Source organism: Vulpes lagopus, chromosome 4, assembly GCF_018345385.1.
Source record: "Vulpes lagopus strain Blue_001 chromosome 4, ASM1834538v1, whole genome shotgun sequence".
Lineage (NCBI taxonomy): Eukaryota > Metazoa > Chordata > Mammalia > Carnivora > Canidae > Vulpes > Vulpes lagopus.
In genome coordinates this window covers 62,206,965-62,234,920 of record NC_054827.1, presented here as the reverse complement: position 1 = coordinate 62,234,920, position 27,956 = coordinate 62,206,965, and the positions used below count along the sequence as shown (strand labels likewise).

The following is a 27,956-nucleotide window of genomic DNA, read 5'->3' as shown; positions in this document are numbered from 1 at the left end:
CCTCTCCCGGCACAGCTGCGGCGCCGCGGGCGAGGGGAGACTTACTCGAGCGGGCCCAGCTGCATTTGCTCGGCGCAGTCAAGAAGGGCGGGCAGCCCGGGGCGGGGGGGCCGCGGCCGTGGGGAGGTCCGCGGGGGCAGCGCGGGCGGGTCTGACTGCACGCGAGCGCGCGCTCCGGTGGTGCCGCTGAGGCCGCTGCAGGCGCGCCAGGCCCGGGGCGGAGGGAAGGAAGCGGGAGAAGGCCCGCCCCATCCCCCATCCCCATCCCCATCCCCATCCCCCACGCCCCTCCCTCCCCGGGGCCGCCGCCGCCGCCGCCGCACAAAAGCCGTCCGAGGTCTGCTCCCCGCCGGGGCGCCGGGGGCGGGGCCTAGGAGCGGCGCGCCGTGATTGGCCGCCGCAGGCCACGCCCCCGGCCGACGCGTCGGAGGGGGCGGGGCCAGCCGCCTGCTCGGCTGCGGGGCTGCGGGCGCCCATTGACCCGGCAGCCGCCTCGCCGCGGCTGCTTCCTCCTGCGCGGCGGGCGGAGGGCGGAGGGCGGAGGGCGGGAGCCGGGGACGCGGCGCTTCCTTCCGCGGCGGCCGCCGCCATCTCCGCGCGTGCGGGGCGGGAAGCGGGCTTGGCTCGGCTCGGCTCGGCTCCGGGGGCGCTGCTCCGCCGCTCGCCGCCGCCGCCCCCTGCGCCCTCCCCGCGCAGCCGGTCCCGGCGGGAGAGCAGGGGCGCCGGGGGGCGGGCGCGGGGCGCAGTCCCGCCGGAGCCGCAGGTCCCCGCGCCCCGGCGCAGCCCGGCGCACCCCGGCCGGGCCTGGGCGGGCCGTCCCGGCGCTAAGTTGCGCGTCCCGGCCGCTCCCGCTCCCGCTCCCGCCCCCGCCCCCGCCGGCCCCGCCGCTCCCGCCGCCGCTGCCCGGGCCCCGCCGCGCGCCGGGGACCCGCCCGCCCTCCGCCCGAAAACTTTTCCTGCCGCCCCGGCCCGGGCGGCGGCGCCAGGAAGTGCGGGCGGCGGCCTCCCCGCTCCCCGGGCCAAGTTTGCGGGGCCCCCCGGGGCTGCAGGCCCGGCCGAGCGCGGGGAGCCGCACCCGCACCCGCGCCCGCACCGGTACCGGCGCCCGCAGCCGCGCCCGCACCCGCACCCGCACCCGCCGCCGCACCCGCCGGGGCGCAGGACGGCGCCCGGGCCCCGCGTCCATCGAGGAACCATGAAGTTGAGCCGCCAGTTCACCGTGTTCGGCAGCGCGATCTTCTGCGTGGTGATCTTCTCGCTCTACCTGATGCTGGACCGCGGTCACCTGGACTACCCCAAGGGCCCGCGCCGCGAGGGCTCCTTCCCGCAGGTGAGCCCCGGACCCGCCGCCCCCGCGCCCCGGCCCCGGCCCCGGCCCGGAGAGCTCGACCTGGGGCGCGGAGGGGGGCCCGAGCCGCCGCCTCCCGCGGCCGCTGCGCCTGGACGACGGGGGCCGCCCCCGGGGAGCCCTCTCCTCTCCGTCCTCCCCGTCCTCCTCCCCTCTCCCCCTCCTCGTCCTCCCCGTCCTCCTCCCTCCAAGGTCTCCTCCCCTCCTCGTCCTCCTCCCCCTCCTCCCCCTCCTCCCCTCCTCCCCCTCCTCCCCCACCCCCTCCTCCTCTCTCGCCGTCCTCCTCCCCCGTCCTGCTCTTCCTCTCCCTCCTCCAACCCTCCTCCTCCTCCTCCAACCCCTCTGCCTCCTCTTCCTCCTCCCCCTCCTCCAACCCCCCCTCCCTCCCTGTCCCCCTCCTCCAGCCCCCTTCCCTCCTCCCTCCTCCTCTCCCTCCTCCTCCCCTCCCTCCTCCTCCCCCTCCTCCCCTGTCCTCCCCCCTCCTCCTCCAGCCCCCCTCCTCCTCCTCCTCCGCCCGCCTCCACCTCCTCCTACCCAGGGGCGGTGGCCCCGGGGCCCGTGGGGTGGCGGCGCGCACCTGCCGGACCCCCCCCACCCCGGGGGCGGCCGCGGAAACGGGGTCCCGCACACCCCCGTCGGCCCCTCGGCGCCTCTCTCTCCACGGTCTGGAGGAGGAAGCAAAGTTTATTCCCCGCGGCAGAGCCCGGGCTGGGGCTGGGGCCGGGGCCGGGTCGGGGCCGCTGCCCGGGGCTGCTGTGCGGCCGCCGGGGGCCCGCTGCCGGGGCGCTGCCATACCCCGGCCCGAAGCTGCGGGGCGCTCGGCCTGCGCCCTGGGGCGCGCGCTCCCTGCTCGCGGAACCCCCGCCCGAGGTCTCTGCTGTACACGAAGTTGCTCAAAATAAGCAGGCAGGCACCGGTTCTGTCTGCAAGGATGCGCTGTCAGGGCCTTGACCCATCGTGACCTGTGCTCTCCTCGTAAAACTGGGTGCCCTGCGATCACCGTCCGGGTGAATGGACCTGCAGGACTCCAGACCGGCTCCATCTCACCACTTGATCCAGACTTACGGCACAAGTTGCCTGGGTCTTTCTTTCTTTTTTTTTGGTGGCAGTGTGAGCGACCAGAGAGCCTCCTTGCCATTTGCTGTCGTGATGTGCGAGGGCACAAGGCTGCAGTTTAACGCAAACTAAACTCCTAAACTGTGTCAGAGTTCTCTGAAAGTGAAAAATGACCTCATGGTGGATGCCCGTGGTCCCTCCGGAGCCCTCAAAGTACCTCGCAGGTGGAAAGTATTACAGATGTTGTTGTAAACATGTCTCAACATTGTTAAAAGCTTTTTCTTCTCTATTAGTATGATACAGAAGCTACAGTGAGGTAAGCACCGTGGGATGTTTTTAAGGCTTCACTTTATGGAGTTTGCCCAGTGCTTGTTACTGAGAGGGAATGCAAGTTAAAAATGGGGTAACCGCCCTCGGAAGCCATACCCAAAGGAATGCTAAGCCCTGCTAATTAATAGGTTGTATAATTTGGTGGCTCAACTTGCTATGATCCTCTGCCCCACCCCCACCCCATCACATTTTCAGAATTTTCTTCATTACAAGAAAAAAAAAGCTGATCTATTTTACTTAAGCCGTTAGCTTATTTTAAATAATGTCCTTTGGCTCTGGTGTGATGGTCACTTGGAAATGATTTATGCAAACATCTGGGGCTGGGGTTCTCTGGCAACCTTGACATTTTACTGTTACTAAAGACGTGAGTGACTCATTCAGTTACTGGGAAATCGTAGGCAAAGTTAATTCCAATATTTTAATATCCAGCCTTGGTCCTCCTCGAGGGGCTTAAGTTCTGCATAGAGCGGAATGCAGTTGATGGAAAGTGACAGTGGCTGCTGGAAGAGCAGGCTCTGGTCTGTATTCTGGTTTGTGGGCGAGGGGAGAGGATTTGGAAGGTGGAGCTTTTTTATGCTTAATTAAGGTGGCCACTGTCAGGTTTTTCAGGGCTGCATTTTCGGTTCAGGAAGAAAGCACTTTTTTTGCTGATAGAGTTTTGGAGAGACACTGAATCCCCAAACAGATGGGACAGAGTAAACACTCTGTAAGCCTAACTCCTATGCCGGACAGCAACCTATGTGTCATACAGGACAAACTCTATCCCCACCATCTGGTAGTTGGGGAAACCGAGGCACAGATATATATATATATATATATATTTTTTTTTTTAACTTGCCCAAAGTCCCACTACTAAGAGCTGAGAGTTGAACAGGTGGCCTTTGGAGTCTAGGCTTTCAGCCACTATGCTATACTAATAATTCCTTGCCTACTTTTTAGGTCCCAGTTGGCCTGCAGAAAAGATCTGATGTAGAAGATAGAGCATGTTGCTCTGTGGTTCCTCAGCATATGACTTTAAAAAAAAAAAATTTTTTTTAAGGAAGTTAAATTATGAAGCTCTAACAAATGTGCTCCTTTTTCTGAAACGTTTAACATTTGAGATTTATACCCCTCCCAGAACGTCTTGTTGCTCTCTTTAGAGCTAAACATTGTAATGAAAACCATTATGCAGCACAGCATCCAGGCTTTTGAGTTGATTTTTATTTTCTCACTACTTCTAAATCCCGTGTAAACCTTAATTTGATGAGAACACCACACATTACAAAACTAGCTTGCAATAATGTATTACATTTCTTTGGTGAATTTGAAGCAAGCCAGTCCATCACTATATATTATTTTTGGTGTCTAGTAGAATGATTTATCTAGAAAGGGATTGATTTCTGCAGAATTTCAGTTTAGGATTTAGGATTTTAGTTTCATTAAGTCAATGTGGAACCTTCAGTGATGTATATGGTCTATTTAGTAAGCAAGATAATGTTTTTTTTTTTTTTTTTAAAGCAAGTTATGTTTTAAAACCATCCTAGTTTGAGAGCAATCTATTTGCTGTTATTCTGGGTTTCATTCTTTTCCTTTCCTCCTCCAACTCTGTTTTTCACCGCTTGGCCAGACTCTGGGATGGCAGTAGGCCCAACTCTGGGTTCTCTGGTTTCTCCCACCCCGGAGGAACAGCCTACCTCTGACATAGTCTTTGGAAAGCTTTACCCTTTGTTCCAGGGAGGAATTCCGGTGAGGCTTGGAGGCAACAGGTAGGCTTGTCTGTTATTAGCTTCTGTGTATACTTTAGGGTTAATAATCTCAGCTAGAAAAATTAATAAAAATTACACTGCAGTTGAGAGGCTGACCAGGGCCTCATTCCCTGAAGATGCTTTGAGGTGATGTAAGAATTCAAGTAGATGAAAAGAAAAGAAAGACATTAAGGTCCTGAAATTCATCACTTCTTACAAACAGATTTCACAAGTTGCTTACTCTGTATGTTGTAATAGATGTCTGATGTCTTATGATTGGATCTGGAGAATGACAGTATATTGGGTTTTATATAACAAGTGATCAATTTGTAAATATTTTGCGTAGACTATGACCATAGGGATTATTATTAACTCTTGGAAGTGGCTTCAGAGATTGGAACTTTGATAGAAAATGTGAAAGTCTAGTTCAGGCTTCATCTTAGCCCGGATAACAATTATCAAGCAAGATAGTGAGAACTCTTGAAGATATTTGATTAAAAGACTTTGGAATGTGGAGACATTTGGGATTTTTTTTTTTTCCTCAGAGGCAGGGAGGGGCAGAGAGAATTAGAGAGTCTTAAGCAGGCTCCATATCCGGTGCAGAGCCTGACACTGGGTTTGATCTTAAAACCCCGAGATCACTGCGTCAAAATCAAGAGACTGATGCTTAGTGCACTGTGCCACCCAGGCCTTTTGGATTTTAACTTTTATTGTGAATAAACACATATAAAAATATTCTTAAATACTTCACATTTCTATTACTTTTTTTTTTTTTAAAGATTTAATTTATTTATTTTAGAGAAAAAGAGAAAACATACAGGTGGGGGAGGGGCAGAAGAAGAGGGAGAAGCAGACTCCCCGCTGAGTAGGGAGCCGGGCCCTGGGATCATGACCTGAGCTGAAGGCAGCTGTCACCGGGTGCCCCCATTTCTACTACTTTTTAAAGAATCCATAGTCGATGTTTAATAAAAGTTGCCTTTAATCTTCCTGTTGTTTTTTCTTGCTTTCGGCAATCTGAGAATCTTAAGATACATAGAAAAATATGATCTCTCTCGCTTCTCCATCCTCTAGTACATTCTCTAAACCACAGCACTTGTTGCTGGGGTTGGTGTAGGTGTGTATCAGGGAGTTTGTTTCATTTTGGACCATATGATGTTTGAGATCTGTGACTCTTGGGAAGTGATGAAACTTCCACAGTGGTGGCAAGCAGACACTGAGGAGGAATGCAGGACCGTGGAAGCTTCTGGAAAGGCTGGTTTCCACTACCCCCCACTTTATCCCTGAGTCCCTGACCAGCATATTTTACTAAGACCCAAGCTCACTTCCTAGCCACCAACTGCAGCAAGAATGCATCTAGTCTGAAGGCTTAAGTTTATTATTTTTTAAATTGGATTGAATTTATTGTTCCCAGATCAGCATGGCTCTCAGGGCTTAAACAAATACTTCCGTTTGGGAGATGTTGCAGTCCTATTTATCTGAAGGGCCTTTTCTCTCTGACTCATTAATTAGCATTAAGGGATATCTAGGCCGTGGGCAAATTGGCTAAAATTACCACTTTTTTATTGTTACTTTGAGTTAGCTTTTGTTTTTTGTGATAGCTGTTAAAACTTTGGCTTTTTTTTTTTTTTTTTTGACAGACTGGAATAGGTTTGTTCTTTGTTTTATTTATTTATTTGTGTATGTGTGTGTTTTAGACTTATTTATTCATGAGAGACCCAGAGAGAGAGGCAGAGACACAGGCAGAGGGAGAAGCAGGCTCCCTGCGGGGGAGCTGACCCCAACCTAGGTCCCCATGAGCACATCCTGATCCAAAGGCAGATGCTTAAGACTGGAATAAGTTTTGAGATTTTTTCCTAGTAGTAGTAGTTCATTAGCAGCTGCTCATCCCCTGCTTGAGTTTTCATGCTTTGAACCCAGTGGTCTCAGTTTGACCTTGTTGTTCTGTCTCTTCCAGAGAGAACGTTAGGGAACATGAGAACATTCAACAGCTTGGGGATAGGATCTCTGGTTGTTGGATTGTAAAGGCCTTACCTGAGCTTTTGGCCTCTTGTGTCTTAGTGGCCAAGCTCCCCGGAGTGTCAGCTTTTACAGTACACGTGGCAGTGAAGATAGGAGGAAGAAGTCCCAAAAAGTGGATTTTGCTTCTCTTTTGTGGCTGTGATTAGCAGGTTGGTGAGGAGAGCAGGGAGACTGCTTTGACTACCATGGGTTTCTGTTTCAGTTGTAAATTTCAAGCCAAGCTACTAATTTTAAGGTTAAAACCATGTCCGGGTTCAAATTTGAGGGTTGATTGTACAGAAGGGAGGTCAGACCTAGCCCTTGAGTATTGCTAAATTTGCCTTTTGATAGGCAGTAAGTCATTTGATTTGAAAGACCCAAGTCTCGAGGTTGTAACTTACTGTTGTGAGGTAGTGTATTTAACGTGATGTTATTTGTGCTTTTATGCAGACAAGCTCATGGTTGGCATCTAGGGAATGTTTTGTGTCGAATTTGTAAATTTAACATACTGTTTTCTAAATAAAAGATAAACTCTGAGGCACTTGAGCTTAAAACTTTGATACTGTACCTTTGGCTGCTTCACAACCTATAGCTAGTGATATTTGGGGTTTGGTAATTCTTTGGTGTGGGGGGTGTCCCGAGCATTGTAGAATGGTTAGCAGCATCCTGGTGTCTGCTCGATGTAAACCAGAAACACCTTGCTTCTTCTGCCAGGTTGTAGCAACCACAAATGTCTACAGACATTGTTAAGTCTCCTCTGGGGGAGAAAATGAACCCTGTTGAAGATCACTTGGCTGCAGTATAGCCAAAGGCCTATTCTTTATATCCCCTGGCACTTTTGTTCCCATTTTGCATTTTAGGGAGGACCGATTGGAAGGCTTAGTTCTAATATTCAAAAGGGTAACTAGCTTTTTTTTTTTTTTTTTTTATGATTGAAATATATCCTTCCTCTGGATGCCTAAAAATGCACTTACATTTTTAGGATTCTGAATTGCAGTATGTTACAGAAAATACAAGGGTAAGTATTATATTCATGCACAAGTTAAAAAGTGGTGGACTATTATAATGAAATTTCCTTTTTAAAAGTTGAATATACTTATTCTGAGAAAAACACTACAGCCAGGTGATAGGAAAGAGATCATCTTTTACTTTTTGCCAGTTGAATTAGAGGTTGAAAGTGGTCCAGGTTTATTCCCTTGATCTTTTAGCATAGGAAGAAACGATATGCTGATCAGTAATTAGGTAGCAGAAAAGTCCTACACAAACATAATTTGAAATGTCTGACGTGCTCTTAGGTAAGGTATTTACTTTCTTCAGCGTATAGGTTTTATTTCTGTTCATTCTGATGATTTCTCGTCACTACATTTTGCATTCCTTCTTGAGAAAAAGCAGGAACAGAAACCGGAAAATAAAGCGGACAGAGATTTCCCTCTTGTTCAATTCATTGTGTTGTAAATAGCCTTTTATTAAAGAAAGGACAATGGAAGTGAGGTAGGGCAAGAATGGAGTTCTTGGCAAATGGTCTCCTTCCTTTCCTTTTGTCCCGAAGTCTTGAACTCTGCCTAAGTACATCTGGCCCACCACCTGTTTCTGTAGGGCCACGAGCTAAGAATGGCTCTGAGGTTTGCAAATGGTCAAATATTTCATGATGTAGCCACACTCGTTTCAATTCACATCATCTTTGGCTGCTTCTGTACTGGAAGAGTAGTTGCCACAGAAACTCTCTGGCCCGCAAAACCTAAAATATTTACGATTTGGCCCTTTACTGAAAAAGTTTGCCAATCCCAGATTTAAACTGTGTTTCTCTATTATTGACGTTAGAGGCAAATCGTGTGGTTAGATCCGTTGAAGCAGAGGTGTGTACTGAAAACAAAATTCTTGTCACCTGCTTATTAGATAAGCATTAGCGAAACTTTGTGTTTTGAGAGTGTGGTTTAAAACTGGTGTTCTATACATGTTTCCTAGATTTCCAGGTATCCTTGGGGGACTTCTGTGCTGGGGCATGGACATGCTTGACATGTTTGATTTGTTTCCCTTCTACCACCTGCAAGTTTCTCACAACAGGACTTGCTCTGGGATGGAGGGTTCTGGGGCAGGAACGGTGCAAAGTCGATCCATAGTCTCAAGATCAAGAACCATGACTTTATTGTCTTTAGGATTGACTGTAATTCACAAGTGGGCTGACTGCTGAGCCTCATCAGAAGCTTGGGTTGCTTAGATTGTGGAAGGAGAGCCCGGGTCTAGGCATCTTCTTCTTTTTTAAATTTATTTATACATCAGAGACAGAGAGAGAGGCAGAGACACAAGCAGAGAGAGAAGCAGGCTCCACGCAGGGAGCCTGATGCGGGACACGATTCCGGGACTGCAGGATCACTCCCTGGGCCAAGGGCAAGTGCTCAACCGCTGAGCCACCCGGGCGTCCCTAGGCATCTTCTTCATAAACCGTAGATCTGGGATGGAACTTGGCCGTCCTCTCTGGGATCCTGAAGTCTACTCAGCTTGGAGGCAGAGAACTACCAGGATATCTGCAGGGGCACTGGACTGCTGCTCTTCAGAGAGTCCTTAATTCCTGCTAATTCTGATCCTTCTTCATGCTTCTTGAAGATCATATGTGGCTTTCTTCAGTCCTTTTGGCGCAGGCTACCACCCCATTTGTGTCCTCAGAGATTTTACGATCATCGTCGAGTGGCAGTACACGTAATCTGAACAAACAGGAGTGTAATGAGCCTCACTGACTGCTGTTGCAATTGTTAAGTATTTTTTTCCCCACTTTTAAATGCATGCATTTTGCATTTTTCACGTGTGTGGATTTCTCACTGGCTTCCTTGGCAAGTAGTCGGTCACCTGTGGGCGTCGAGAGGAATGAAATACTTTAAGAGGGGAGCAGGGCCTGGATATGGCCCAGTTGCACCAGTGAACCTCCTTGTCCTCCATCAGGACGTTTACATTCCTATCAGTGCATGTTTCCTTCCAGGACTGATGGGGTTTTGTGATGGAAAGGCCTCTTCCTTTAGGGTGGGGCTCTGTTTTGGGGCTGCAGATAGATTGCAGTAATTCACCCCTGTGCCTTCATACCGCCAGTGTGGGAGAATGTGGGATTTGTGGGTTCTGGCCTTTGGGGTAACGTTTTTACTTGTGGAATGTTGGAAGATGGAAGCCAGAGGATAGCAATTATTCTCCGAGTTATTTTCTCCATGAAAAAGTGCTGGATTTGCGTTTTGAGAGTCTATGGAGGTAGTCATTCTCTTAACAGTCCCCAGCACCCCTAGAAAAGTCATAACATGAAAAAGTCAGATGTAGAATTTTAGTGTCGGGCGGATCCTCCCAGATCGGGTAATGTAGTCTTTTCAGGTGAGGACAGTGAGACATGTAGCCCTGGCTTCCCTAACCAGTCGTAGCACACTTGGGGTGTGCATCCTGGCCTGTAATCCAGTGCTTTCTCCTGTACTCTACTTGACCCTATAAATATATATATAGATATAAATATAGATATAGATATTTTAAGATTTTATTTATTTAGTCATGAGAGACACAGGGAGAGAGGCAGAGACACAGGCAGAAGGAGAAGCAGGCTCCATGCAGGGCGCCAGACACGGGACTCCATCCGAGGTCTCCAGGATCACACCCTGGGCTAAAGGTGGCGCTAAACCACTGAGCCCCCCGGGCTGCCCAACTCGGCCTGTATTTGACAATTCCTTTGTGTTAGGTGCTGTGGAGATGATAATACATGTACTAGGTGAGGTCTCCTGCTTTGCAAGAGCATCTTAGGTGATGTGATGCAACTGCCATTTGTGAGGCGGTTAGAGACAGCTGAGTGTTATTTACTCATTAGAAGAGTTAATGTTAAAAAGAATAGTGCCTGGCATGTAGTAGGTGTTCAGAAAGTGCTAGTTCTTGCCAATGAACAGATTCATGGAGTCGCCATCATGAATCGGGCAGTGTTGTAGGTTCTGGGGATATAGGAGCTAAGCATAAAATAAAGAGTCCATGACCTTAATTCTTACTCTTGGTGTAAGGGAGGAGGACTTTCAGGAAGCTCTGCACTAAGTTCTGGTAACAGCCTGGCTCCTGTTGACCAAAGGACCTGGGACTGGCGCTCGGCTTTGCTGACCGGGTAGGACTTTGGAGAGAGAAAGAATATTCTCAGTGTGGAGTACAGAGCTTAGGCTTTGGGTCAGGAAGGAGCCTGGCACCATGAGAAGAGGTGAGGAAATGGGTTTGATTTGGGATCTTTGGTGCTTGTGAAGAGCAGTTGGGGTGACCTGGTAGGTAGGTAGTTGGGGATCAGATTGTGAATCGCCCTGGGAGCCGGGCTCAGGAGTTAGGGGAGTCAGATGGTAGGGAACCGTTCAAAGGGAGTATGTTAGGGAACCGTTCAAAGGGAGTATGTTAGGGAACCGTTCAAAGGGAGTATGTTAGGGAGCTGCCTGAGAAAAGCCGTGTTGGAGAACTAATTTCATAGAAAATTTTAGACCTGGGAGGGAGCTAAGAGTATTCAATCTAGATTATTCTGGTCGCAGTGTGTAGGAAGACTCAGAAGCAGGAAGGCAGCTGAGAATCTGTTTGAGGTAATACAGACATAAGGCACTAAATCCCTGTACTAGCATCGAAATGGCTAGAATCAGGGGGAAGAGGAACATGCGCAGGCATGTTGTAAAAAGGGGTTTCTCCCAGATTTTTATAAAGGGTAATGATGGGTGTGGCTTACATGAAACCGTCTTTCCCCCCTTTTACCTTTGGGGCATTTGGAGGATTAGCTAATACTCTGCAGAAAGGGATGGTTGGGCAGGTCGCCTGGTTGGGGAAGCCGGCGCCAGGTTCGCGGTGAGGAGGTGGGTGTTGCTAGAGCGGCCTGTGGGCACCGGGCACCAGGCGGGCGGGCGGGGGGGACAGGGCGGCCTGCGGGCCTCAGCCTGGTCGGAGGGCACGAGCCCCCGCAGGGCTGTGCGTCGGGAGAGGCCCGCTCTGGGAGCCCAAAGCTGTGCTGCCCGTGGCCGGATTATTGTGTAGCAGAGGCTCCTGAAATGAGGCAGCTCGTGTTCAGATGGCCAGAATCCAGCTCCTGGATCAGCACACCTAAGAAAGGAGGAGGCTCCCGGGGCAGGGTTTCAAAGAAACATTTCAACAAGAACCAAGAAAAGATCCTTCTCATTTTTGGCCCAAATTATGGAGCTAAATGATTTTTTTTTCTAGGTTATAAGAAGAGAAAATAGATTACTCTGTGTGTGTGTGTGTATAAGAGAGAGAGATGGATTTATTAAAGATCAAAAGGCAGCACTTGAAATAGGGTCTTCAGAAATAGGGTCTTCCTAGCTCAAGGTTGTTTTGAAGATCAGATGGATTTCTGCGCGCCCCCAAACTGCCTCTCGTTGATAGTAAAGAAGAGCCCTTCCTTTTTGATTAGTGGCTGACCACGCCCTCCTCCCAAACTGTCTAGGGCCCAAGGCCAACTTTCTTTGAAAGTTCGTGAGGCCGGATGACAGCAACACTTGAGATGCAGGGTATTTCTTATAACTTTTAGGGAAAAGATCTAACCAATAAGAAGAAAACACTTTAGGGGCCCTCTGGGTGGCTCACCGGGTTAGGTGTCTGCCTTCAGCCCAGGGCCTGATCCTGGAGACCCAGGATCAAGTCCCACGTCGGGCTCCCCGCATGGAGCCTGCTTCTCCCTCTGCCTGGGTCTCTGCCTCTCTCTCTCTTTCTGTGTCTCTCATGAATAAATAAATAAAATCTTAAGAAAAAAAAAAAGACTTAAGAACCCGAGAAATTTGTATCCTCAACTCATCTTTATAGCTGGTTGTATGATGCTTAGAAATTTTTCATTCTATTTTTACATATCCTATTGTGCCTTACGGTTAGGTGTAAATGTTGCTTCTGTGACGTTTACCATGCCCCCTCCTTGCGCTTGCGGATTGAACAGTCCAGATGGACTTTATCATAATGTCTGTAGGAAAGGATTTGTAAAAAACTTTAGAATCTTTGCTGCTTGAAAAAAAAAAGTTAGGAAATTCAGAATTTATGATAATTCAGATGGAGCTTGCCTAGGTACTTACCTTTCTCCTGTCTGTAAGTAAGAGAATGGGCTTATTCAGGAAATGATTAGCGTAAATAAGATTGGAGGCAGGCTGATTATCTGATTATTTATCTCCAAAAAAGGTAAGACAGGTTAGTGACCTAGACGGGCAGTCATTGACCAGATGACGTGTGACAGCATGAGCCTGGTTCCCTGGGAATCGTGGCCTTTCGAAAGCCCATCCCATGAACATTGATGCGTGTTCTTGGATGGGATACACCGTTGACATTATTTCAGAGTGCTGTGTTTAGGAATAGAAGTACGTTGAAAATATGTCATAGAAGTAGTGTGGTTTTCAAAAAAATAATTTGCAAAAATAATAGAAAGGAACGTTCCACGGAACAGGTCGGGAAGTGCTGAATGAAAGAATTTTATTAGTCAACACCTAATTTGCTTAGCTCCACTTAAGTGCAATTATTAAATGTATTTGAAAGTTACAAAGCTGGATTGTATGAAAGTATTTTGTAATTTAAACACGTTGTGCTTACAGCCCTTGTTGCAACAATCATTTTTAAAAAGATTCGGGTTTTGCAGCATCTCCCTTCATACAGTAGCTTGATGCCTCAACTGCTGCCCCAGCGAGAGGTGGTCTCTGCGGCTGCATCGGGCTGGGAGTGGGGGCCCTGCGGTTCCAACCGCAGCTTACATCTGGGACCTCACAGGTAGAGGCGGTAGAGGCGGCGCTGCGTCCGGGAGCCTGGACGGAGCACAGCCACTCAAGTCCTGGCCACGTTTTGGGAGGTGGTGAGAGGATGGGCTTCACCAAGATGCGGGAAACTGGTGCAGCCTGTTGCTGCTCTGAGTCAGGACCGGGAGGCGCAGGGAGTCGAGGCACAGCAGAGTGCTTACCCGGGGCTGCAGAGTGCTTACCCCGGGGCTGCAGAGTGCTTACCCCGGGGTGGGGGGCCCAGGCCTGAGGGTCTCCTGCAGGGGCGGGGCACGGTGAGCTCGCAGCCCCAGCTGGGCCCCTCACGCTCACTTGGCCTGCTTGTTGTGTACGTGCAGCTGAGTGGCCTCTGCTAAAATCCCAGCTAGCGGGCGTGAGGTTGATGAATAACGATTGGCCCAGGCAAGGCCCATTGCTCCTGTGTTTTGGCAAGGTGCTTTGTAATTAAGTGCTTTTTGTGCTCATATGGTGAGTACATTTATTTCTTTGAATGGACAAGTGGAAGCACAAAGACAATAATACCTTGGAAGAGATTCAGGCATGATAAGCTTCAGGTCTGGAAAGTAGCATTAAAAGGTCATTTGTCACTGTGGTTTGTGGCTTGTTACCAGTCGGTAGAGTTACATACACGACGATGGCCACAGCCTCAGTTCACACTCTCTCAGGCCTCAGACCTACACATCTTAGGGGTGAGGTGGTCACTTGAGGGGTTTCTCCTCATTTTACAAAACCAATAAATGCCTTCCTGTTAAGTGCCTGAGATCTATGTATAAATAGTGGGGTTTTTCCATGGAGTGACAGCGGCTGGCTGCCCGGGTACGGTGACATCCCTGCTGGAAATACGGGCTCTCTTTCACCAAATCACTGTTTTTATATTTAGCTTTAATGCAGCAGTTCTGAACCGGGGAGGTGTGAGGATTGCCTGGTGGGCCTTGTACAATTAAAGGCGGATGCATGCGTTCTCCCTAGGTAATCCCCCCATTCGTAGTCACTGTTTGGCACTCATCTTTGCACTGCCCACTCAAACATATATTCTCCTGACTTTTAGACCTCCGCGTCTACCGTCTACCCGACACCACCACTGAGCTGATAGTTCCAGAACAGAACCTTTGCCCCTCACCTTGCTCCTTTCCCAGGACTCACTCCGTTTCCCTAAAATGCCACCTTTGTTCTTCCCAATTGCCTCAAGAAAAAAAGCAAACCACAACCAAAAGGCTATTTTTCTTCTTTGCCTGGGCCTCCCCTTCCCGGTTCATCTGTCTTGTCACATCCTTTTGCTTTCTTCCACCCCCACCGCCTTGGTCCAGGCACCTCAGCATTTACTCTGATTGCCCCTCCGTAGCTCCAGAGTAGCCTTGAAACCCTTTTTATTCATTGATCCTAAAACTGTCCAAGATAAAGATGTTGATTTTTTTTTCCCGGAAAAATATTTTTAACTATAAAGTCTTTTCCTCCCTCCTTTGTTCAAAGATAAGTGTACGGCCTTGTGAGACCAAAACATGCTGCTGGGAAACAGGTCGTAAAGTCACACGGTCTCCCCTTTGATTGCTCCATTGCAGGGGCTCTTAGCTGCGGAGGCTTGCAGCTCGCCACCTCTTCTGATGGGGATCTGGACACTTCCTGTGATGGGAACAGCCAGCGTAAGCTTTATTTATACAGCGTGTCGGCTCTTTGCTGGGCGTGTTAGTTTCCTGTTGTTGCTATAATGAAGCACAACAAACCTAATGGCTTAACACAAGAAAAAAGTCTATCTTCCAGTTCTGGGGCACAAGAGTTTGAAATGGGTCTTCTTGGGCTAAAATCAAGACGTTGGCATGGCGGCCTCTCTTCTGGGGGCTTTTGGGGGAGAATCCGTTATCTCTTTTCCAGCTTCTAGAGGCTGCCTGCATCCCTTGGTTCAAGGCTGCCTCTAGCATGGCCTCCCTCTGACCTCCTCTTCTTTGTATCTCGTCTGACTCCCATCTCCCTTTTTTCCCTTATAAGGACCCATGTGATTACATTGGGCCTGTCCGAATATTCTAGGGCAGTCTCCCCATATCAGAATCCTTAAGTTAATCACATCAGCGATGACCACATAAGTAACTAGAGTCATAGGTTTTAGGGATTAGATCCTGGATATCGTTGGGGTGGCCGTAATTCTACCGACTCTACCAGGCACTATTTAAACTGATTTGGATGTGCTAGCTAATGTATAACATTCATAGCCACCCTATGTGTCTATGTGGGTGAGGTATTATTCATTATCCCCATTTTATAGAGGAGGAAACTGAGGCACAAGAAAGTTATGTAACTTGCTCAAGGTTTCATTGGGGTAGTGGAGCCATAATTCGTATTTGGCTCGGCTTCATTTTTTTTTTTTCTCATTTTCCAGCTTTATTGAGATATAATTGACACAGAACATGATATTAAGTTTAAAGTGTACTTGTATTGATTCGATACAGTTACATATTACAGAATGGTTACTACCATAGTGTTCACTAACACTGCCATCATGTTACTAGTGTGTTTTATTTTTAAAAATTTTAAAAAATAAAAAAAATTTAAAAAATATTTTATTTATTCATGAGAGACAGAGAGAGAGACACAGAGACCTAGGGCAGAAGGAGAAGCAGGCTCTGTGCAAGGAGCCCAGTGTGGGACTCCATCCCGGATCCTGGGATCACGCCCTGAGCCAAAGGCAGCCGCTCAACCGCTGAGCCACCCGGGCATTCCTAGTGTGTTTTATTTTAGCTTGAAGAACCATTTTCTGCATTCCTAGTGAGGGAAGTGCTGTGGTGATGAATTCCCTTAGCTTTTGTTTGAGGAAATCTGTATCTCTTCATTTTTTAAAGGACAGCTTTGTCAGGTATATTTTTGATGGACATTTCTCTTCTCTCAGCACTTTGAATACATTATCCCACCCACTCCTGCCCTCTCAGGTTTCTGTTGAGAAATCTGCAGATAGTCTAGCGGGGGTTCCCTTGTACATAACAGGCTTTTATCCCTCTTATAATTTTAAGATTCTCTTTGACTTCTGACACTTTCACTATAATGTGTCTGGGAGGGGATCTCTTTAAGTTGGTTTGGTGTGGTGACCTCTTAGCTCCATGAACTTGAATGTCCATATCTCTTCAGATTGGCTAAGTTCTCAGCCATTATTTTTTTAAAATGAGCTTTCTGCCTCCTTTTCTCCTTGAAATTTTTTTTATTCTTTTTTTTTTCCTTGAATTTTAATAATTTGCAGATTGGACCTTTTGTTGGTATCTCACAGATGATGTATGCTTTCTTCACTCTTTTTAATTTTTTTTCCCTCCTCTGATTGGATAATTTCAGTTGCTCTATCTTGGAACTCACTTATTCTTTTTTCTGCCTGGTTAAGTCTTATGTTAAAACTCTGTGTTGACTTAAGTCATTGTTTTCTTCAACTCCAAAATGTGTTTGGTTCTTATTTATGTTTTCCATCTCTGTCAAGCTTCTCATTTTATTCTTATATTGTTTTCATTAAATTGTTTATCTGTATTCTCTTTTAACGCCAAACATCTTTAGAACGTTATTTTGAATTATTTGTTGGGCAATAGCTAGGTTTCCATTGTAGGGGGGCTAGTCACTGGGGGTTTACTATATTCTTTTGGTAGAGTCATGTTTTCCTGATTCTCTGTGATCCCTGTAACTTATGCTTTTGAAGAAGTAGTCACCTCTTCCAGACTTTAGGGACCAACTTTGTTAAGGGAAGCCTTTCACCTGTGTGGGAGAAGCAGAGTTGGAGCATGGTGGTGATCCCAGCATGTTTCCAGGTCTGGCGCCTGTGACCCCAGTGCAGGAGCATGTGGCAGCGTCCCTTTTGAGAGCCACATAATGTCTCTTTGGCCCAGGTTGCTGGGGTCCACAGCATTGACAACTGTGTAGTCTCTGGCAAATGCTCCAGGGTGTCAGGAAGCCCTGCAAGAGCTGTTTGGAGTTCTCATTGGCACCTCCAGGCCCAGGGGCTGGGGCAGGCAACAGGTGGCCAAAGCTAGTTGTGTGCACATACTTTGGCTGTTGAGCCTGTGGAGTGGCAGGGGCTATTTGCACACCTGCGTGTAGTCACGGGACCCAAGGCAGGCAGCAAGGGCGCTGGCAGTTGCTGGGCCCTGGTTGTTAATGTGAACTACCATGACTGCTTGTCTCACGTGGGCCCATAGCACTGGAGGCTGGTGATGGAAGTCAGGCTTGGGGTATGTAGGTGCACAGCTGGAGTATCTGATGCCAGGTGAGCGTGATGGTGCACATTTCTAGTGACCAAAGACAGGCTTCATCCATATTTACAGGCAACTGTGGAGGCCCTGGCCATAGGCTTGTTCTCTCATTGTAGCAGAGACTCTTCCTGAATGTGTACAGACAGTAGAGGCTAGTGACAAGTGTCAGGTTGGCAGCATGTGGGTGCCTCGGTGGAGGGCTAGCTCCATGGCAGCTGGGCTGGAGTCTTACAGTTGTGCAGCCACAGAGGCCTGGGCTGGCAGCTGGCATGGTTCCTAGGTCCCAGAGGGGTTTTGTGAGCAGAGAGTAGGAGGGGCACAGGTGGGGGGCATCAGCAAATGCCAATACATGGGAGGGTGAAAACTGGTGAAATCTGCAGGGTTTGCATGGCAGCTGTGCTGCTGGGGTGGTGGAAGCTGCAGGTCATTGAACCATTCTTGTTCATGCTCTGTGGCTACTATTGGTGGCCCCTGCTTTTCTTCCTTGTTCCTAGATGTCTCTATGGGTCTGTCTCCCCCCCCCCCTCTTTTTTTAAGGTTTTATTTATTTATTTATTTGACACAGAGAGAGTGTGTGCGTGAGTGCAAGAGCGCAAGCGCACAAGCAGGGGGAGCAGCAGGCCGAGGCAGAGGGAGAAGCAGCTCCCTGTGGAGCAGGGACCCTAATGTGGGGCTCGATCCCATGACCCTGGGATGTGATGACCCGAGCCAAAGGCAGATGCTTAACTGGCTGAGCTGCCCAGGCGCCCCTCCGTGTGTCTCTTCATGCAGGTTTCCCGACAGCTGGGGAACCTGGTTTGCCCTGTTCTTTCCTAGCAAGGGGAACTCTTTCTAGCTGGGGCATTCCCTCCTGGCATCCAGCAGTGCTTGCCCCGGGGGATGAGAGGATGAAAGCAAAATGAAGCAGTTTTTTTTGTTTTGTTTTGTTATTTCTTTTTTTTTTTTCTGTGTGGTTATTATTTATTTATTTATTTATGCATTTATTTATTTATTCCACTGTGTTTCTAAAGTAGATTGCAGAGCTATCCCACAGCTGTTTGTGTTCATGGATAGCTGTTTCATTGTTGATCTTTGTGGGAGGCTGGAGGCTGGGGTCTCCTGTGCTGCCATTTTGATGACATTCCCCTTGGTTTGGCTTTTGAGGCTGTTCTCACTCGCAGTTGCTGTGCCCTGGAAAGTTGTACCATTCAAAGTGATTTTAGAGAGCCCTACTTTTATTGTGTGCAGCTGCAGCAGAAGTAACGTCTTCAGTGCCTGCTCACGGCAGGCCCAGTGCTAAGTTCTTTTACAACCGCTCCCGGCATAGGTGTGAGCGCTGCCTTTGGCCCGGAGAGCAAACTGGAGTCCAGAAGACTTACTTCCTGAAGGTCACAGTGCTGGTAAACGGGCAAAGCAAGGATTAGAACCACCCACCTAGTCTGACCCGGAGGTCTTGTGCTTAACCCTTCAACTATCCTGTCTTTATCTTATCTGGTAAAAGGAGTCGTTAGAAATAAAGGTAATCGTTTTTGCAGTCATTGAAAATAAAAGTGAGGTGAAGTATCGTATCCTAGAGCATGAAATGGAGGAATCTGGTACAAGGTCATTAGGAGACTTCATATCCAGGGAAACAGATTATCAAAGAGCACAGGTTTGTGATTTATGCCGCCCTCTAGGGTGGTTTCGGGGTGATTTGCCAAGTGGCTTATTGGCTATGTATCTTAGATAATTCCCTGACGTGCACGAAGTTGGAGATGTAGGTCCCAAACCTGGCTCATCACCAGACTCACTTGTGGAGCATAAACATTGTACTTTCTTGGGCCCTTCCCAAGATTTGTAATTTTTTTAAGATTTATTTTTTTGAGAGAGCACAGGTGAGTGTGTGTGGGGAAAGGGCAGAGGGAGAGAGTCTTTTTTTTTTTTTTGTTTAAGATTTTATTTATTTTATTCATGAGAGACACAGAGAGGCAGAGACACAGGCAGAGGGAGAAGCAGGCTCCCCAAGGGGATCCCGATGCAGGACTCAATCTCAGGACCCTGGGGTCGTGCCCTGGGCTGCAGGCAGCCGTTTCACTGCTGAGCCCCCCAGGCACCCCAAAGGGAGAGAATCTTCCAGCCGACTCCCCGCTGAGCGAAGAGCTCTCTGGGAGGTTGATCTTAGGACCCATGAGGTTGTGACTGGAGCCGAAACCAAGACTCTGACATGGGACCTACTGAGCCACCCGGGCACCCCTGGGATTTGTGATTTTGAGCAGCCTTTCAGATGCTTCTGATGCTTATTATTAGAGCCTTTTACTCAATCACATTAATTACATGGTGGGCACATTTTATGACTGAATCTAGGTCCAGAAAGCTCTTGACATGATAGAGTGATGTTCTGAGTCTAACAAAATCTGACAAGAAGGAGGAGGAGAAAGCATGAGTGACAGGTGGTGTGGAGCTAGAGTTTTAGACGTACGTACACATACCTAGTGCAGTGAAATCTTGTTTCTTTTCAAATGCTGCCACTGGTGGTTGTATTATAAATATGTAATAATATTTCCTCTTTAGTTCTCTTTACTAAAAACCTGATTGGGTTGAAGATTTTTTTTTTTTAAAGATTTTTATTTATTTATTTATTTATGATAGAGGCAGAGAGAGACACAGGAGGAGGGAGAAACAGACTCCATGCAGGGAGCCTGATGTAGGACTCGATCCCGGGACTCCAGGATCATGCCCTGGGCCAAAGGCAGGCGCCAAATCGCTGAGCCACCCAGGGGTCCCTGACTGAAGATCTTTTATACTACTATGGGGGGAAGAATTTCAGCATCAACCTTGGGTTCTCTTACCAGACTCTCTCCATCCCCCACATCAGTTGAAGTTAGAGCCTAGCGACCCATGATTACTGATCGTCGTAGTGCATGTTGAAGCTTTGGGTTGGACTGTACAGAGTCCATAATCTTTGCCTGCCCTGGAAGAGGAGCCACATCTTACCCTACTCCCAGGCTCACGATTTTGTCCCTCGGTGGTCAAACACAGCTCAATTTCCATATTCTTTCCCTCTCAGTCAGTGAAGATCACCCTATTATTTATGTCTTTCCTTCTCATTCTTACCAACTTTCTGGGTCACAGTGAAGATTTTTTGAATTTTCTTTCTTAAAAAATTGTTAGAGTGTTTTATTTTAATTCATATTATTTTTGGTGTAGGCTGTGTGCCAAAAGATGGCATTTTATACTTCCTTGTCTTAGAAAAAAAAATTACATGTGATCCCTCCCCTTCCCCGGCACCCAGTAAATATTTGCAGTTCTTCTGTGCACCAGGCATTGTGCTGGGCGTCAGAGGGGTACAATGATGAATCACGCAGTTGTGCTGCTGGTTGTCAAGACCGAGATTCATTTAGTGATGAAGATGGGGAAACCATACTTAAAAGAGGTGAAAAATGTAATAAGGGCAAAAAAAATAAGTGGACATAGAGAATAACATGAGAAGGCCTATTTTCAGTAGAATGGCTGGGGAAGGCTTGTGGAGGGGACATTCCAGGTGAGATTTGGGGCACTGTGTAAAGGGAGAGTGTGTGCAAAGGTCTTGAGATGGGTTGAGGAGGATCTGGCCACCCCCTGGGATGAGACGGGGTGAAGGTCTGTTGGGGGAGGGATAGGTAGATGCAGGTCTTCACGGATCTTTGGCTAAGTGCAGCGAGGCAGCTGTGCGGCCACAGGCCACAGGTGACGGATGCCAGCTGCTGCGGAGGAGGCTGGGCAGCTGCTGGAGGCCCGGGCGGCGTGGTTGCAGTCCAGACGGACAGGTGCAGAATGACTCAGCACGTGTTTTAAGGGTAGTTAAGGAAAGAGCTTGTGGATATGTGGCTGTGTGAGCGAGCAGGGTGAGGAAGGAGGAAGAATCAGGCCATCAGTTCAGGGGTGTCCAACCAGGTGGAGATTAAAGCTGTGTAAGATGTGAGGATCATAGAGGGCTTTTTGGGAGCAAGGGGGCTTTTGGACCTAAGTGCGAAACCCACGTCGAGTGGCATGGTCATTGGGATTATATGGGTTTGTGAAGAGGCCTTGGCTGGAGATGGAAATGTGGATGAGACATCAGTACAGAAAAATGGGGTTTAAGCCACGGGGAGGAGGAGATAATATGAGATAGTGTAGGGAAGACAGAGGGGCTCTGGAGTTAACCTCGAGGCCCTCCATCCTTCAGGTCCCGGGGAGAGGAGGCTGAAAACCAGGAGCATGCTGGCTGGGGCGGGTGAGAAAACATCACCTGGAGGAGCAAGTGCTCTCGTGTGCTTCTCCTTAAGGTGCTGAGCAAGGCAAGGACAGCCTTTGCTCTATCGCACTGGACCACGCGGAAGGAAGCCTTTGGGGACTTAGCAGGAGCAGTTACGGTGCAGTGGTGGGCAGATGCTGATCAGAAGGGCTGATGGGGCAGTGGGGGTTCCCGAGAAAGGGGAGCGATGAGAGCACACTGTTCCTAATCTCTGCCTGTCTCTGGAGGCCTCGGCCCAGAGAGGGATCGCAGGGGGATTGCGGGGGCCAAGGGATCGGGTGTTTTGGGGAGGATATAGTGGTGAGTTAAACCGTGGGAAACCGGTGAATTTTACCATTTTTGATTTATGGGAATGACACATTTCGTGTAGTTGGCCCTAATGCTGGGTGTTACCCAGTTGAGAATGAGTTAGTTTTAGAGGGAGTTTGGTGAAGGCCTGTTGAGAGGCCTAACCAATGGCCTTTGAGGCCTTTGAGGCCTTTGAGCGATGTTGAGAGCCTTGGGCTTGGAGTTCACCCGGCAAGTGTGGCTGTTAAGGGAGGGAGGACCCCCCCCTCCCTTCCCGTAGCAGGAAGGAAGGGGCCACTGTGCAGATCAGTGAGCTGAGTGGCCTCAGCAAGGAGCTTTCGGAGTCAGCGGCGGGTGTGCGTGGATGGATTCCGTTCACAGGACTGCGTGGGTGCCCGTCCTGGTTTTGCCTCGTGCTAGGCTCCACATCTTTTCTCTCAAAAGTCATATGGGTCAGTGATGTCTTCTCAGCTTTTTTCCTTCATCAAAAGCAACGTAAATCATAAATCGGATTGCAGGTCTCCTTCTCCAGTCCTGACTGGGCCATTGGGGGCCTCCCCTTCGAGCTGTTTAGCAAATCAAAGGATAGTAATGGCTTTCTCCCAAGTGATCATCTTTCCCTCCAGAAGATTGTCTTTCTCTGTATTACCCTGAGTGTTCTTTGGTTGGTGTAATTGAGACACTATCTGGGATTTCTGTCACTTCAGGGCAGCCTACAAACGCATCCTCAGAAGGTCTTGCAATGCAGGCCCGTGTGCAGTTTGCTTGTGGGGTGTGCGTATTTCAGGAATTTCAGCTGTTTGGGGGGAGATTTTATTCCACTACATAATATAACTTGAAAACGTGATTTTCATTAGCCCGTTCTGCTGACATATCCCCAGGCCGCAGGTTTCTCCATGGACTGATTAATTCCGTACAGAATTCCGGGTACTGGTCATTAATTGTATCTGTAAAGCCACGGTGAGATTGAAAGTCGTCTTTAGTGCCCGCAGGGTTATTTTTCATGAAACCTCTATCTCCTGGGCTGTTTGTTTTGAATAATAACTCCCATCCATGGGTTATGGGACTAGAGCCTCCATAAGAACATTCCCAGATGCCCCCCCCCTCCCCGCTCGTGCTTGTTGAGCTGTCGGCAGCTTTGCTGTCTGCATGACTCCGGGCTCTGAAATCACCTGTTCCTGAAGGTACAGGAGGGTTGGGGAATGCAGGCAGCCGCGTATCTGTTCATGCGCTGTGAGCCTCGGATGAAACCTGCAGCCTCTGGAGCAGCTCTGGGGGGGAGGGGGGTGGTGTTTAGACGGAGTCTTATTTTAGGGAGCGGGTAGCTTTCCCTGAGGCGGACAAGGCCGCATGTTCCAGTTCTGCTTGGAATCAGAGGAACCTGATCTGCTGCTGTCTGTCACCTGCTGCGGGAGGGATTGCAAGCATCACTGACGTCGTCTTGTACCCTTCGTATGGGAGATACTCAGCCGAGCTCATCACAAGTGATTGCAGAGAGCTGTGGTCTCGGGGCTGTGATAAGAAAAGTTTCTCCCTTATTCCAGACAGCCCTTGGGCGCCTAACTGCTCAGGAAAGTACCCCTACATCAGTCAGAGAGCGGCATCCCCGGTGCCCTAGTCCGCGCTGCTTGGGTGAGCTGTGGGTTACCCCAGGACTGGCCTGGCCTGGCCTCCACTGAGAACCACTCGAGGAGCATTGCTGCGCGCCTGAGTTGTTCCGGCTCAAGCAGCTCCCTTTGAGCCTGGGCCCAGTACCCCACCGTGGCGCCATCGGGGGCGGCCTGCCTTGCCTTTGCCCTCCCTGTCCTGAGCTTGCTTCTCGCCAGGGGCCCCGGGGCTTGTCCTACAGCCTGGGCTCTGTGCCAAAACCTTGCACTTCCCCGGGGCACCCCGGGGGCTCAGCGGTTGAGCATTGGCCTTGGGCCCAGGTTGTCACCCCAGGTCCCGGGATCGAGTCCCACGTCGGGCTCCCCACAGAGAGCCTGCTTCTCCCTCTGCCTGTGTCTCTGATGAATAAGTACAATCATAAAAAAAAAATCGAAACTTGCACTTGCTGCTCCTGTGTTATAACATGCTGATAAACGGGTTCAGAGTTCGACCCAGAGGTGACAGTTGGCTTAAAGGACTAGGGTTTTGCCAGGCAGGGGCTCTTCTTTCTGACCCGCATGCCTCTCGGGAGGCCCGGGACCACGTCTTTTGGTCCGTGGAGGCCTTCCTCGTGTCCTTGTCTCTGGTTATCCGTACCCGGTGTCCTCTGTGCTTCCAGCCCCCTCCTCCCCACAAAGATAATGTGCGGCTGGCTTGCTTCCAATTTTGGATATTTCTTTTCTCATTCCAAAATATCTTCTCCGGTCCCTTCAGACTTTGGTCATTTTCACACGGTTTGCCACAGTGGCCCCCTCGGTAGACACCAGCCTCCTACCAGCCTCCGACTCACTGTCCTCTGTTGCTCCGCCTCCTAACCTGAAAGTGGAATCCTTTTTCCTCCTGGCTTCCCCGTTATAAAGTCAACAGCTGTCCTTGACAGATTAAAGAGGAACATACATACCCATGGCCAGTTTTAGCATCTTGATTATGGTCCTCCATACGTTTGTTTTGTCGAAAAGGATGGTATCAAATTACTGTTTTTTTTATGCATGCTTTTTTTTTTTTTTTAAGATTTAATTTATTTACTCATGAGAGAGAGAGAGAGGCAGAGACACAGGCAGAGGGAGAAGCAGACTCCATGCAGGGAGCCCGATGTGAGACTCGATCCCGGGTCTCCAGGATCACATCCTGGGCTGAAGGTGGTGCCAAACCGCTGAGCCACCGGGGCCGCCCTATGCATGCTTTTTAAACTCTTTTTTTCCACTGTGTCTCCTGAAAGTACCTTCCCATCTATTTTGATTTTTAAAGAATTCGTATTTCTCAATTTCCAGCGACTGAAAACATTTCCATGATCTAGATGTACTGTTTGACCAGTTCTTTACTTTTGGACATTCAGGTGTTTTCTCCTTTCCCTTTCTCTTTGTTCACAGTCTTCCTTGTCCCTCCTCCTTTCCTGTTGTTTGCTGGTGTTAGGACTCTTGTTCTGGGTCCTATGCATCTAGTTGCTGTAGTAAACACTGGTGTGGCTAGTTGCTGTAGTAAACCCTGGTGTGGATGCTCTGGGTGGACGGTTGCAAGTTCCAGCGTCACTTTCTGTGTTCCGCACCACGGATCCATATTTTGGGCGTATGTATCTTCCCAGCATGTCATCCGTTATGCCTGGTACGGTGGGTGTTCACTAAAGAATTATTACTGAGTTCCAGAAACATAAGGGCATCACAAATGTTTAAGTATCTACTGTGTACTTACATACTTGAGGCCCTGGATGTAAGAGTGAGCAGGACAAAGGTTGTCCTCACTCTCATAGCTAAAATATCCTTCTCTACAGCAAGGTTTATGTTATAAAGCCAACAAGCTCTTAATGTAAGGATCAGTTTAAAAAACCATAAAGGCACAGCACAGTAGGAGCAGTCCATACACATGGCTAATTGATAGTTGACTAATAATTTTCCTGTAAATGGTGTTTCTGATTAGGATTGCCCACTAGGGTCACTAATTATGATGGAATGATATATATTTTCAGGTTCATGCTTTTTTGACTCTTTCGAGTAACTAGAATCAGTTATACTTAAATTTAAAATTTCATACCTGAAACATCTACTTACTTATCATAGAGAGCTCAAAGATCTTGTAGGACGGGGTTTGGGGCACCAGGAAATATATTCCCAAATATTTTGGGTCTGTCCGTTGCACATTTTAAAATATGATTAAACAAAGATTGCATGGAGATTTTCTGCTGTAAATTGATATTTCAACACTGCCAGCTGTTTGTGCTTTTTGTGATCCCACTTAGAAAAGTGGAAAGTGAAGGGTGAGTGGCTGCCCTCTTGGGCAGGCACATAATTAAAAAAAAAAAATGTGTGTGCCTCAGCAGAGCTATATTAGAGTTTCATATAGCTGCCTTTTTCTTTTTTATTGTAGGGCCAGCTCTCCATGTTGCAAGAAAAAATAGACCATTTGGAGCGTTTGCTAGCTGAGAATAATGAGATCATCTCAAATATTAGAGACTCGGTCATCAATTTGAGTGAGTCTGTGGAGGATGGTCCAAAGAGTTCACAAGGCAATTTCAGCCAAGGTGCTGGCTCACCTCTTCTGCCATCAAAACAATTGTCCCTTGCAGTGGACCCTGAAGACTGTTCGTTCGCTTTACAAAGTGGAAGTAGAAATTCAGATGTGCAGGTAACGTATGCATTCGTTCGTGATCGTTGGGCCTTTCTTTCTGTTTTGATCTGTTACCCGTTTTAACTTTAGTTGCTTCAACTCTCCGGATTCCAGATTCTGTCTTTGTAAAGTGACTTGATGAGTCACGTGATCATTAAAGTTCTTTGTCGTGTAGTGATAAAATTCTGTAATTCTCTGTTCCTCACCTCCCCCCTTTTTAAAATTATTTTATGCTTTGTGACTGTGGCCTTTTTGTATGCTTTTTAGGTCTTATTTTGTCTGGTTGGTGAAGACCTTTAGAGGTTTAAATTTGGCTATCTTCTGAAGAGTATAAGAAAAGACCTGTTCTTACTCTGTCTCTTTAGACACTTTAGGTTTCACACAGTGTAGGGCTAGATTCCTTTTGCTGAAAGGGAAGGAAAATATTCTAGAATTGTGCTGTTCAGCATGAAAGTCACTGTCCACATGTGGCTACTGAGCACTGAAAGGTGGCTAGTTTGAACTGAGATGTGCTCTAAGTGTTAAAGGCTTGCTTTGAAAACAAATGTGAATACTTTGTTTCTGTATTGAAGTATATATATGTGTATATGTATGTATACTGTGTATATTTATATATGTGGAGATAATAATATTAGGAATATGCAGGGTTAAATAAAAGATGTCATTAAACTTAATTTCACTTATTTCATTTTCCTAGAAAATTTAAAATGACAGATTTGGCTTACAGTCTCCTTTCCTTGGATAGCGCTTTTTTAGTGGATTGTAAGCTAGGGGAAGAAAGGGCTCCTGCTTTTCCTAAATTTAGGGTGTGTCAGATTTGCTGTGTTGTGCAGAGTAGCAAAGGGCTCCTTAGACCCGAGGCTACAACATGGTGACACGAACGTAAAGGGCAAATGCTTCACCCTTGGGCCAAACCGAGTTGGCTCTGGCCTTGCTTCAGCGTAGACGTTTCTGCTAACTTGTGGACACGGCGACGCTCCAGGCCGAGGCTCGCAGGCCTGCGCAGCTGGAGACCTTAGAGGCCGGGCCCCGCTGTGAGCGCGGCCCCCAGTGTGCGGCCCGGCCCGGCTCATGCGCTCAGGCTTCCGTGCTCTGAACACGCATCCGTTTCTGAGTCTTGGCTCTGTGTAGGTTTTAAATAAGTACCTTTTAAAGGAGGACGGGAAAACGTTTTTGGAGGAGGGTGTTCTCTGGGCTGCAGAGAAGCAACCGTGTTGCTGAACAACCACGGGAGGCAGGCGGAGCGAGGCAGGGAGTACAGGAGAGCTACCGGGCCGGAGAAGGATCCAGAAGGAGCAACAGACTGCTGACACATCCTCCCTTTTGGCTGCCTCCCAAAAATTTATTGACTCGTCCTAGGGAGCATTTCGTTTTATTTATTAAAGTCATAAATTCGAAGTGAGAGATAATGTTGTTGCCTTAAAAGACTTTGTATTCACTTTTTACATAATTTGCTCCATATCTTTAAATTTTTTTGTAACCTGCTTATATATTAGGATATAATTTTTATGTAATTTAAATTTTACCCAATGTTCTTTGTCACATTCAGTATCACAGAATATGAAAACTACAAGTTTTTAGGTTTGGTGTTTTCTTTTTTGTCGTTGTTGTTTTTGGCAATATTTTTTCCTTTGCGTCCAAATAGATTATTACCTATTACACTATTCCAGTATAGTCATACTGGAAATTTAGACAACATGTGAACATTTAAAAATTTCCATTTTATGTGAGTATGCCTCATTGACTCTGTTGTAGTTTTATTTTTAGAATGAAAAAAGG

General features: G+C 48.2%; 1 protein-coding gene across 1 annotated transcript in view; it reads left to right on the top strand.

Moving 5' to 3' along the window:
* The first annotated feature begins 1,195 nt into the window (after positions 1-1,195).
* Positions 1,196-27,956, top strand: part of MAN2A1 (mannosidase alpha class 2A member 1) — a 161,144-nt gene continuing 134,383 nt past the window's right edge. Inside the window, exons 1-2 of the mRNA XM_041752130.1 lie at positions 1,196-1,330; positions 25,938-26,195. Coding sequence (XP_041608064.1) covers positions 1,196-1,330; positions 25,938-26,195 — 393 coding nt within the window. The remainder of the gene's footprint in view (positions 1,331-25,937; positions 26,196-27,956) is intronic.